The sequence below is a fragment of the Podarcis cretensis genome (genome assembly GCF_951804945.1).
Source record: "Podarcis cretensis genome assembly, chromosome: 8".
Classification (NCBI taxonomy): domain Eukaryota; kingdom Metazoa; phylum Chordata; class Lepidosauria; order Squamata; family Lacertidae; genus Podarcis; species Podarcis cretensis.
This window is the reverse complement of record NC_137177.1, coordinates 31,083,196-31,096,385: the sequence shown is the minus strand read 5'-3', so window position 1 is coordinate 31,096,385 and position 13,190 is coordinate 31,083,196. Positions and strand designations below refer to the sequence as shown.

Below are 13,190 nucleotides of genomic sequence, written 5' to 3'. Positions count from 1 at the left end.
TAGTAGGTATTTTGGGATATCTTTAAAAATTTCAATTCTCTCACTTCCAATCTCAAGTGCTTTCTGGTAATGTAGGCTCAGTATTTTATCTCTTTCTTCTTTTGATCTTAACGAAATCAAGCAGTCCCTTGCCTTGTTCTTCCTCCTGACCCTTCCCAGTCGAAAAGCACTCACTATCTTAATTTCTTCAGGGTCCAGACCCCAGAAAGTCTCAAATTCCAATGTAAGGAACTCTATTAATTCTCCTTCCTCTGTTTCCGGGACTGCTCTTATTCTCAAGTTGGCCTGCTTTTCCTTAAGTTCAATCAAAGAAAATTGTGCCTTGTAGTCATCCAGTTTTCTATTAATTGGTGGTATTTTTTCCTCTACCGCCAAGATCCTCTCTTTCGCTTCCTCTGCTGTCTGTTTAGTCTCCTTGGATTCCTGCAGTAGCCTGTCAATTGCCTGGGTATTAGAGTTCACTTTCTGCCCCACGTCATTCACTTTTTGTCCAAGGTCTTTAATAGTTGAGGTATTTAAGTCTATCTTGGTTGACAAGTTTTGTAGAGCAGAGAGAATCTTGTCCAATGTTGCAGAATCTGATCCTGCTGGTCCTGGTCCTTTAGCTTCTTCTCTTTCTGTGACTTGTGGGGCAGAAAGGCCTGTTAAAGATGGTCTTCTGTAATGTTGTTGTTGCTGTGTCAACAATTGCTGCTGTTGTCTAGTTTTATATTTTATAGCTTTCTCTTGCGCCTTCTCCTGGGCCTTATCTTGTGGTTTGTCTTGATCCATTCCTGCGCCGCAAGAAGTCAAGGTCACTTACACAGTTCTCACAGCTCCCAGGATTGTTTCTCAGCAATGATAAAAAGGCAGCTGCAGTGGAAAATCCCCAGCTATAACACAAGATTCCTCTAGGGGAGCAGAGTAGCATGGATGACAACTATAAAACAGTATCTTCATAGGTATAATAATGTTACACAAATAGCAACAATTGCAAGCTCAGATAGTCCCAAAAAGTTACCAATCTTTTGCAGAGGTCTACTGTAATAGTTACAATGTCATAAAACGGTGCATCCAAAGTGACCTTTCAGATACTTAAGGCAGACCGAAGTCAAGGATTGAGTGGTAGGTTCAAAACCCCCCCTTTCCACTTTTTTGGGGGGGTTCTTCTGTCAGGCAATGAGATTTAGCTCTTTATAAAAGTTCAAATTCTGTGGTTCCCAGCTCCATTGTCCCTTGCTTTTAAGCTGTCTACAAGTCGGCAAAGCAGGCTTCCTGTTTAAACTTTACCAATTTCAGGTTCAAATTCAAGATCAAAATCCAGGGATCAAAGTGTCAAAGTCAAAGTCAAGTTGCTAGTTCTTTAAGTCCTTTCCTTTGATCCTTTCAAAGTTCCCCCAGTCTTACTCACGGGTAGATGCCTCAATTCGATGTTCACAGGACAAAGGTCAGCGCTCTCCGGCAACTGCTATGCAGCTTCACTCCGTAGAAGTAGCGATCGACTCCCAGCACAGCGCAACCCCGCTCCGCTCCGGAGCTCTTTACAGAGCTCCTTTGACAGTTCGGGGTGCGCTCCGCGTGCCCACTGAGTCCCACGGCCCCAGGCTTCTCCCGCCTGCGGGTTTTTTAAGGGTCCTCCGCTTCGCTGCAGCGGTGGACCCGATTTCTACGGAGCTTCTCCCTCCGGTTAGAGGGAATCCGCCATTGCCGGTAGGCGCCGCCTCCGGAAGCCTAAGCCATTAGCTTTCAGCACAAAGGCGCAAACACTGTTTCCCCCTTAGTAGAGGGCTTTCACACTGTAATATGTGTAAATAAACAAATTTATCTTTTGGCAATGTAGCATTGCAAAAAAGAGAGAATTCCGTTCACGGAGTAGCCTTGGATCCAAAAGAGGCTCCTGCTTATGGAACTGAAGAGGTGATTTATCAACCCCCCCCCACCTTGCAGCTTCTCCAAATCAGCTCTGAAGTAGCAGGAAACCCTCTAGAACAGCATGCAAGCAAGAATTGGCAAAAATCACCTCTCCACCACCACCATTTTGTGAGCAGGAGCCTCTGCTGGATCCTGAGTTTCCATTACTGGAGAATTCATTCAGTTCATGGAATGGTACCGTTGTATTCAACCCACCAGATGAGACCTAACTGTCAATCCCTACGTAATGAACCACATTCTAATTAGTTCCTATGTTTTTGAAGCACAAGTTGTTTTTTTAAAAAAAGATCATACAATGATTAGCAAAACTGAAGATGGGGCTGAAAGACAGTGAAACCAGAAGTGAACCATATCTACTGAGCCAATTAGAAGTTTCACTACTCACAGCAATCAGCTTCAGTAGCTTAAGTATTTAATAGAAAGCCAATACTACCAAAACAGAAGGAGGATGCATTTTCAAGAGGTGCAATCAGGCATATCTAGCTATGCAGGCAGCAACATTGCTTCTTCCGTTTCTAGCATTTTCTGTAGAAATTCCCTGTACAGGAAGTAATATTATCACTTCTCATTTTACTAACACTGTCTCAAACAAAAAGAAACATATTCAAAAAGATAAATACTGGACACTCATTTGGAGCTATTGGAATGAGTCAACCAACAAATGTCATTATATGTAGATACTGTATGACAAACTCAAAAATGACCCCGCCTTTTTTCACACCTACTCATTGACAGAAATTGTGTATATTCCCACCTTCTAACATCAGCTGTTAATTTATCTCTTGTACGTGGAGAAAAGCAAATCATAGATAAAATAGCATCATGTTTCTTTCTACCTACACTAAAATCTGCCCTGCCCACTGTTTCAGGGGCTATATACAAGCTGCTCTGTATTGGAAAAAGCTTTCACAAAACACAACAAACACAAGACACATATATTAAAAGACCAGATTCATATGAAAATTGCTTAGCAAACATTTCAAAGTGACTTGTTTTATGCACCAATCTCATCACAAATCCTAACCACCAAGGCCTCCAAAAGGTATTAACATAACAAAAATTAAGCAAGTCAAACAACTATATAGGTAATTAGCCACATTTATCTCTTTTTGGTATTAATATTTTATTGAAAAGTTTTCAAATATAAAGAAATAAAGTATACAAGCCACATTTGCTACAATATGGATTGTGTTTATAATACATTACCTTAACGATTGTCTCTTCCCATATTATAACTGCCTAGACCCTAAGATCAAGTGATATTGAATGTTACATCAGCAGATGCAACTAGACTTCCCATTCCTCTCTTACCTCATTACAGTTCTACATACCCTCCATTTACTCCAGAGGTTCATCCAGAACAGATTTTGAGACTGAGGGAGGGAGGGCAGGAGAGAAAAGGAAACTCCCATTGCACATGTGAACTGACACCAATATCTTAAGAGACCCTTCTCCAGGTATCACTGCAAAATGACGTGAAGTGGATGATCACCAGTGCCACTTTTTAGCGGTGACACCTTGGTTGAGGAATGTCCACCACAGAAAGGCTCACCTATACCTACACTGGGATCTTTTTGGCACCAGATGAAGACTTAAGTTCTGTGAAACAATTGTTTTGTGTTGATGGTTTTATTCTGATGCTGTTTTAGCTGCTCAACGTTTACGTCAAAGTTCTTTTTACACTTATCCATTTTCTACTTCAGTTTTAACTTGTGTGAGAACTATCCACAGACCTTTTGTTAATGGGTAGCATAGAATTTTAAGTAAATAAATTACACTGCAAACACAGAAGTATTCCCAAGCCAAGTTCTTATACAAATAGCAAATCTTGGTTTCTCACTACTACGCCTTTTGCTCGGGGCTGGAAGGTTGAGTGGGATGGAGTTGTTCTACAGGCTAAGTGAATACCCTGTTCAGAAAGGCAGAGTGAACAGATTTTGTGCAATGTTCCTTGCCTAGGATCAGAAAATATTGCTTTTTTAAAAAGCCCATATTCAGTGCTGCATGCAGGGAATTCCATCCTCTCTCCTCTACCTTACAGTCTGTGATCCCCTAAATCTGTTTTGGAGGGTCCTCAACTGTCTGAAGCAGATTTGGGGTACCTGTCAGAGGTAAGAGAAGGGAAGCTCCATTATGCATGCAGATGTCTGGTCTCACTGTATATTACCTATCATTTATTAAAGGCTTTTCAAATATACAAAATGAAAGTAAAACAAACCATTGAAGAGTTAACTGCCTACATATTATTATAAGAAAGGAGAGAACAGAATATTAATACTGAACTTAACTAGTTCATTTCTTTCAGACCATAGTTTAAGTATGAACATAGCAATAAGACTATAAAGGCTAGTGTTTAATGTATGTATTTATCACTCAACAAAGTGGTGGTGAGTACTGACTGCAAATGCTACAAAGAAATACATGTACTATGATCAGGTATTGTGTTCCTATGTTGAGAATCAATATGAGCCAAGAAAAGAAACCTAAGCAGGTAGCAAGACATGTGCATCAGTTCACTTGAGCTTTAGTTTATTGGTTAGCTCATATCTGTCAAGTCAGTTTATGAACCACGATGATCTTCCAAACTTTGTCCATCCAATCCCTAAAACTGAGTTTTCTTTCAGGTCAAGTCAACTAACAACCCAAGAAATTTCCCTTTCCTGTAAGGTAAAGGTAAAGGTACCCCTGCCCGTACGGGCCAGTCGTGTCCGACTCTAGGGTTGTGCGCCCATCTCACTTAAGAGGCCAGGGGCCAGCGCTGTCCGAAGACACTTCCAGGTCACGTGGCCGGCGTGACAAGCTGCATCTGGCGAGCCAGCGCCGCACACGGAAACGCCGTTTACCTTCCCGCTAGTAAGCGGTCCCTATTTATCTACTTGCACCCTGGGGTGCTTTCAAACTGCTAGGTTGGCAGGCGCTGGGACCGAACGACGGGAGCGCACCCCGCCCCGGGGATTCGAACCGCTGACCTGACGATCGGCAAGTCCTAGGCGCTGAGGTTTTACCCACAGCGCCACCTGCGTCCTACCTCCCTTTCCTGTACCATGTGGTAAACTTGCTTGAGCTTTCTAGTTTGCAACACTATTTCTTGATTCCAGGAACTTTTAAACCTACAATTTCTGGCCCACCTACATTTTATACTACTAACACACAATTTGGGTGGTGTTATGCTATATGTGGGTAAGGAGGCTAGAATCCCGATGTGTGATAGAGACAGCAATTACAGAATGGAAAACCCTGCCTTACTACAATAGGTAGAATTCAATCACCTTTGAGTACTGGACTAACTTCTAGAACTCTAGTTAACAAAAGGCAGCATATCTAAGCTGTAACGCAAAGTGCTAGAAATCTGTCCAACCTCAGTTCCTGATCAACTTGCATAACAAAGTTACTCGAATCATATCCCACAAGCACACAGATGTATGCTTGAAACTAGCAGCACCCTGTTAGTTGAATCATCCACGTACATTTTAAGACTACAGTATCAAACTGCACAGGATGTTAAATGGGTATCTTGCATGCATGACAGAGTTTGGTTTTTTTGGGGGGAGGGAAGGTTAACAAAGGCACGCTTTTCACTGGGACTGCAGCATGAGAGAAGAGTGGTTTAACCCTTACATCAAAATCCTGATGAATCATCTCTCCTACACTGCCATTAGCTTTAGAGAAGAAAATCTCTCACTGGCACCAATGGGAGTTTCCCCCCACTAATGTTGATAGTAGTGCTGGGGTGGGGGATTACCTTTGTCAGTGTCGCAGTTGGGAAGGAAAGATTAAACCTTCCCTTGCAATGCATGCAGACCCAATGAAAACTATTAGAATTTTAAAACTGGATGTGTTTCCAATGAGGCATGTGCAGTGTGCTGCCATGAAGAAATATATTACTGACCAAGTTATTACATTTCATCTATTGCCACCAGTCACTGGTCTCAAACAATATTTTTTTTTTTAATACAGTAGAGGGAAAAAACAGCATAAGCAAAGAAAAACAAACAAAAAGAAAAAACAAACATAAAATTTAGCATCATATAATAACCAACTTTTCTTCGTTTTTGGACTTCCTCACATCTCCCGCTCCTGCATTCCACATTAATAAAACTTTAGCCAGCAATTTATCACCTTATTTCCATTCTTATTATACACATTTTCAATATTTTGTCCCTAACTTTGAAAATTTTATCTATATCTTAAATACCTAATTTTGACATAATATTTATTCAAAGTTTATTATTCTCATACGATTCACTCATTCTCATAATCTTTTCAACTAACTTTATGGTGCCCTGTTATTTTCAAATCTCTCATCCTTCTTAACACTCATATAGTTTGGTCTCAAACAATATTTTTGAAAATGTATAACAGTATCTGATGTTATGGGAAAACATGTCACAGTTCAGAACCACAATAAGCACATTAAAGGTTTGGAGGAAATATTTATGTGGTACTTCTGTGCATCACTTAGATATATGTGTCAAGGGGATACAGTGCTGCAAAAACCCTATTCATCCACAGTTTAGACAAGCCTGTCAGTGTTAGAAACTCAGATATATAAGCTAAGTCTTTGCATTTTTCTTTCCCTTTGTCCCCCCCCCCCGTTTTGTCTATTTTTGTCTAGATTAGTTTCTTTTTATTGTATTATGAAGTCTTAATAAAATATCATTTGTAAAAGAATCTCAGATACAGAAGCTAATCACCAAATGGCACCTTAAACCTCAGTCACCACAATGGAATGTCTAGGCGCCTTTTTGGCAATGAAATTTTGTTGTTGTTTGTTAGTTACCGGTAGTTATTTCATTTTGATACCACTTTATATTTTAAAGAAAAAAATCTCAAAGCAGTATACAATACATTAAAGCATCAAATAAAACAATCCAGAATAAAACAAATTCAAGCTTCAAGGAAAATCTTTCAGATCCTTCCTAAGTGACATTTTGCTTTGCCAGGTCTGATCCACCTTGCTAATCCAGGTGGATTACCTATAGTCAGTGTGCTATAGTGGTTAGAGTGTCAATCTAGAACCTAGGGGTTCAAATCCCTACTCAATCATGAAACTCATGGGCTGACCTTGGGTCAGTCACAGCCTTTTAACCTATTTCACAAGGTTTTTGTAGAAGTAAATTGAGGAGGGGGGTGAACCATGTACTCCTTGGAGAAAAAGGTGGGATATACGGTAAATGCTTACAGTACTTGCTTAAGAAAGTTAGAGAGGTCAGCCAGATGGAGATGCCAGACCCCAACCTGGCATCCACAGATGTCCATGTGGTCGCAACTGGACCCACACTAGTCTCAAAATGCACCTGGTGAATTTTGGGCACTGAAGTCTGTCCTATGGCTGCTTTTTTAAATATGAATTTCAAAATGTTCAAAACAAGGAAGGATATGTTATCAAAGGATTTACCTGAACACTGAATATCCCTTAAGCATGCCTGACAATTGCTGTTTTCAAATGATTTTACAACTGTTTGTATATTAAGTGTGCTCAGCCTGCTGGTGGTATTAAAAAAGAAGTAACATTTATGAAAATTAGCTTAGTATGTTTACAAATTTTAACGAAGAAAGACATTTGGACTGAAGGCACAGGAAGCAGTAACCTTGCTAAAGTTGAATATATCTGTTCAGTCTTGGATAGGAGATGGCTTGAAAAACCTATGTATGCCACCTGGAATTTCATCTTTGAAGATGCAGTGTGTAGCATCCCACAAGAAAATGACTGAAAATGAAACTGCCATTATCATAATACCATTACACAAACTCTGGTACAACCATACTTGGAGTACTAGGTACAGTTTTGGTGGCCACACCTCAAAAAATGATGTTGCAGAGCCAGAAAAGGGCAACCAAAATGATCATGGAGCAAGATCAACTCCCTTATGAGGTAAGATAACAATGTTTGGGACATTGAAGGTCAGAAAAAAGTGATTAAGTGGGGGGCACAATAAAGGTGTACAAAAATTATGCATTATGTGGAGGAAGGGGAAAGAAAAGTCATCCAACAAAGCTGAAGTTTGGAGGATTCAGGACAGACAAAAGGCAAGATTCCTTTACAAAACACATTGTTAAACTGTGGAATTTGCTACCACAAGATGAAGGAAAGACCACAAACTTGGAAGGGTTAAAAAAAATGAATTGACCAGTTTATGGATAAGGTAGTCAACGGCGACTAGTCACAATAACTATGGACTACACCCAAAATCAGGGCAGTATGTTCAGTGAAAATGTTCGCTTGTACTCATGTTATGCTTGTGGATTTCTGATGGCATCTGATTGGCCACAGAGAGAACAGAATGCTGGACTAAATGGGCCTTTGTTCTGCTTCAGTTATGCTCTTATGTTCTTAAGAAAGGCAGGATATAATAATAATAATAATAATAATAATAATAATAATACCTCAAGATAATCAAACAAACAAACAACCTCAGATAATTAAACAAACAAAAAATACCACCAAATGACTAAAATGTCAGCTGTATATATCTCCTCAAGTAAAGGGGGAAACCCAACCCCTGCTTGCTTGGCAGAAGATCTATGGTGTCTCCCCACCCACATGTGCAAAATTATTGTGCACACGCTTATGGGAAAATACTTCAGAGTAAGACATGTAACAGTACAGTCTAGCAGATAAGTAAAAGTCTTGTATCTATCATATATGTCAATCTCGCCAGCTATTTGCCTTAAACAGAGTTACAACACACCCAACAATTTTCCAGAGTCACAATGAGCCTTTAGAGCTTAGAGATCAACAGTTGACATGATTCTCTCAGTATGAAAACTGCAGGAGAAAAGTTGAGAGCAGTGATGCACCTCATACATCTTTTTCATAGACCTAATGAAGGACTTTGACCTCGTCAGCATTAAATTTGAATGTGCTACCCATGCCGCAAGTGACATGTTCCTTCTTATCTCTATACCTGATGCCAGAGTAAAATCTCAAATTTTATAGCATCCTTTAGGCAGCCAGCAATTCTGAACATAAACACTGCATACTCAGAAACGGGGAGCTGACAGCTGAGTTCCTAAGGCTGAAGGAAGAGATCTCCAAACCTGTCCCTTATGCTCTAACTTAGTTTTCATGTAACTGCTGCATTTCCAGATGCACATAATGAATATTTTGTAGATCTTTTCCAAAGGTTGATAAAACATTTTTCTCTGAAGCTATTCAGACCATTACAATGAAGTTAATTAAGATGTAGGTTTAACATAGATGATCAATTATACCAGTGACTCACAGAACTCCCAAGAAAGCTAAATGCAGAACTCTGCTTTGCAAACTATCCTCAGCTACACCCACAAACATGCTAAACACCAATTAAATATTTTTTACTAAGAGCCCCTAGCTGCCTGAGTAGCTTTATCTTTTTATCTTCCTCCTGTGACACTCAAAACTTCCAGAGAGCCAGCTTTAGATCCTCTGACTTTATTGCCAAGGTTGTTTTGGGGGTGGGGTGAATTAAGCACCACAAAGCTCACCTTCTTAGTGCATCCATTATTTGGATAAGAATATTATCAACCTTATGTCAAAAATATGCATAATAAAACCAAACTTTATTCAGAAATCAGAAACATTAGTCCCGCTCACCTCAGTATTTACTGACCTCTTAAATTATTTATTCATAGCATTTTTGTCACACTCGTCAACCAAAAAATGCTCCCAGAGTGGCTTACAATTACAAATGACATTCATAAAAGAGTCCCTGTCTAGGATTACAATCTAAAAACAGACACAAGAGGAAAAGGAATTGGGTGGAGAGGAGCAGGTAGAGCAAACCCAGACACCATTTCTTGTGTTCTAGTGCTTTTATAATGACATATTGGAATTGAATATCCAATTATGACAAAATTAAAGAAAGGCTACCTGCAAGGTATAAGAGCATAAGACCACCCCTGCTAGATCAAGTCATCCATCTAATCTAGCATCCTGTTTCCCATAATGAACAACCAGAAGTCAATGGGAAGCCCACAGGCATCCTCTCCTACTATTGCTCTGTAGTCACAGGTTTGTTTTCAGAGGCATGCTGTCTTTGACCCTGGAGGTAGCATATAGCCATCACTGCTACTATGTCCATCAAACAGTAATGTACGCCTCTCTAGAAAACAAATGTTAATGGCATTTCCCCAACATACAGAGAGAATGAAAGCAGAGAGGACTCGAAAGGAATTGTAAGAAAATGGTTCAGAAATGAAACTTGGGGGGGGGGGGAAATCCCACATAACTTTGACTCTGTATACAAGGTATGATATAGTATTAATGCTATTATTATTAACCATATGAAAGTTAGAGGAAAATAACAGTAGTTTTGGGGAGGGTGCAACTGGCAGATAAACTAGTTGAGGCTTGCAGAATTTAAGATTTGCAGTCATTATTTTAGCCATGTTTACTTGGAACCTAATCTCTGGTTTTAATGAAGATACTTCTAAACAAGCTTAAAATCACAGACTTAAAGAGCCAGATGTTTCCTGATTCTTTCAGTACCTTATTAGGGACACACAGTTCTGCAATTATACTAATATCTTCTTTCCAGGATTAATAATGTTCAATTCTCCACATTAAAAGAGGAATTTTTTGTACAATAAGAAGGGATATAAAGAATGTACATATCACTAAGTCTAACATATGGCATTAATGACCACTATGCATACAGACAACAATTAGATCACTATTCTTCATTAGGAAGCCAAACAAATTCTAAAAAGTGTTACTCAACAGTATCCTGCAAAGTGGAAGAAACCAGCAAAAACTTACTAAGTTGTCTATCTCTGTATTAGGCATATAACACACACTTATTTTCCCCCCCTTAATGCTTGAACCCAAAGTTACAAAGCAACACACCTTTACATATCTTTGTATCAAATGGCATTACAATTTTCCACCTGAGTGCTAAGGCTTTCTTAGATATGTGCCATATCAAGCTAGTAAAACTTTTATTTCAAAATAATTTAGCTGCTAAAGTTGTGGATCAAAGCACCCTATCTTAAAGAATGGTATTAAAGCTAGTAGCATTTAACAGCTAGAAATCTAAAATGGAGGAATCCAAAAGTGTTAAGAAAACAAATGCTGTGGCTATCATTTAACATTGTAACATGAAAATCCAAGCATTTGTATTCATTGGTCAACACTGTCAGTAATAACTTCAGGCTCCAGTTATAAATTGTTAAGCAGCTCTAGAGATACAAAGTTACATGTTAGTGCAGTTTTTGGGGAGGGTTTGTTGTTCTGCAACTGATTTTAGCTGTCACGTTGCTAAAATCGTGAAAAGAAAACTTTTGTTTTGGTGTGTGTATGATCTAACCAATGCATTTAACTTGCAACACAAGTATTTTCAGACACAAGTAGCTATTTATTTAGTGCATTAAAATCCTACTTTTATTCTGTCACAGTACTAAAAATGGCATATATGGCACCGACCAGGAATGCTTGTTTCATATGCCCTCAGGCCATATACACCTATGATCCAATGCTAGTATTGCTTAAACACTTATTCAAACACGTGTCCATATTTTTAAAAATTAAATCACTGTTTTGGTAAAACAAAAACAAACAAAAACTCACACAGCTGCTTATGTTTATAAACAAACTTAAAGAAATGATTGTGAAAGAACAGGAATCCCTCCCACTTGAGAATCCAAAAAAGCAAATATCTCAAGGCAGTTAGCTATTCAAATGACTCCCAAACTTTCAGGAAGTGTCCTTTCTTTCAGTTCAGCCACTGATTCACCCAAAATCATTTCAAGTGGACAAGTAGGATTTACAAATATTCTGCAAAATTTGAGCAACTTTATGAATTTAACATTGATGTCTAGACAAGCTATACATGTCTACCACATCTACCTGTCACCCATACCAGGGTTCATCTGAGGTCAGGCACAAATACACAGGGGGAAAATACTATTTAAGAACAACTGCATTCTCAAGATCAGTTATGTCATGCATTTCTTGATTTTTCAGGTAACCATAGGTTACAAGAAGCTAATAATTTTTTAGCATAGATAAATCACCAAAGCAAACATGTGGTTTTATATAGTATCTACTGCAAATCAGAAACACATTTACCTCACAGTTATTCCAAGTTTCTACTCCAATGGCAATGATAATCAAGCCACTTGCTCCACGGCTACGTATAAAATATTCAGGGTCTGAGCTGCCCCACAAGCACCTTGGGAGGACCACCCTGCTGAAGCCAAAACACCTACACCAGTCCCCCCATATTCTGTTCCAAGATTTCAGACCCACACTTCCCCAGGCTTCTCCATAGGTACACCTACCTACAAGCTCTTACACACACACAGCCTGACACGTTGGTCCTATCCAACTATTGATTTTATAGACATCTCAAGAGTATAGGATTGGTCCTCAAGCTACAACCCTCAATGCACTTAGGAATAAGCTCAACTTCAGTCACTTAAGTGGAACTTATCAGTAAACAATACTTTGGGCCACAGAGGACATTTACTTCATGCAGTTAGTTGTGTTTCAGCCGCATATTTTATTTTATTTTTAGTTCTGAGGAAAACACACCAGGGCCCCGGGTTGCCTCCATACCCAAATGGCAGATACCATGAAGCCCAAGCTACATACTTGCCACCAGCCCCATAACTTCAAGGTCAGTTATTCGGGAACTGCCGCCCAACCGCCGCCCCGAAACTTCCCTCCCCGAGTCCACCTATTATGTCAAGATCCAGCCCACGCCAAGCGCTGCCAGCGGCTCCTAAGGAGTGGAGCGTCCCGTCAGGCGTCGCCTCCGCCTCACCTGCGCTGCCGATTTCCATTCATGGAGCTTGGCGCGGCCGCTCTCAGGCTACGGGTGCCGGTCCGGTTCCTGCCGGGTCCCCCACGTCGTTCGCCTGGCGCCGTCCCGGTCCGGCCGGGCCTGAGGAGACAGCAGCGGCAACAACAACGGCGGCGGCGGCGCCTCCTCTTCACACAACGCAGCCACTCGAGTCTTTCAGGTTATTACTCTCCCTCCCCAGCCGCCCACGGGCGGTCAGTCAGTCAGTTAGTCTCGGGCTGCGGTGACGGGTGAAGAAGCGGAAGTTGCGTGGCCGCCCGCAGCCCCGGCTCGCTCCCTTCTCCACTGACTGACTAACTGACTGAGAAACCCGACTTTCCACTCGGCACACACTGAGCCTGGCTCTAGAGGGACCAGTCCCCGGGTGCCCGCAGGCGCGCGCATGCGCCTCCCTCTCTACCGGAAGCCGCCCCTCCTCCCTTTTTCGGCTCTGAGTTGAAGACTATCTCTGTAGTCTTTCTACGATGACTGACTCTGTAGCAGGAGGGGGGGAGG

At 40.6% G+C, this 13,190-nt stretch overlaps 1 protein-coding gene across 3 annotated transcripts in view; it reads right to left on the bottom strand.

The window, feature by feature from the left end:
• Window positions 1-13,190, bottom strand: part of LOC307222443 (protein argonaute-3) — a 67,626-nt gene that overhangs the window by 54,134 nt on the left and 302 nt on the right. Inside the window, exon 1 of one of the 3 annotated variants that reach the window (XM_079987714.1) lies at window positions 12,657-13,190. The exons of 1 other annotated variant lie outside the window; for it this stretch is intronic. In XM_079987714.1, coding sequence (XP_079843840.1) covers window positions 12,657-12,675 — 19 coding nt within the window. In that variant the 5' untranslated portion in view covers window positions 12,676-13,190. The remainder of the gene's footprint in view (window positions 1-12,656) is intronic. One more of the 3 variants, XM_079987711.1, reaches the window with a different exon arrangement.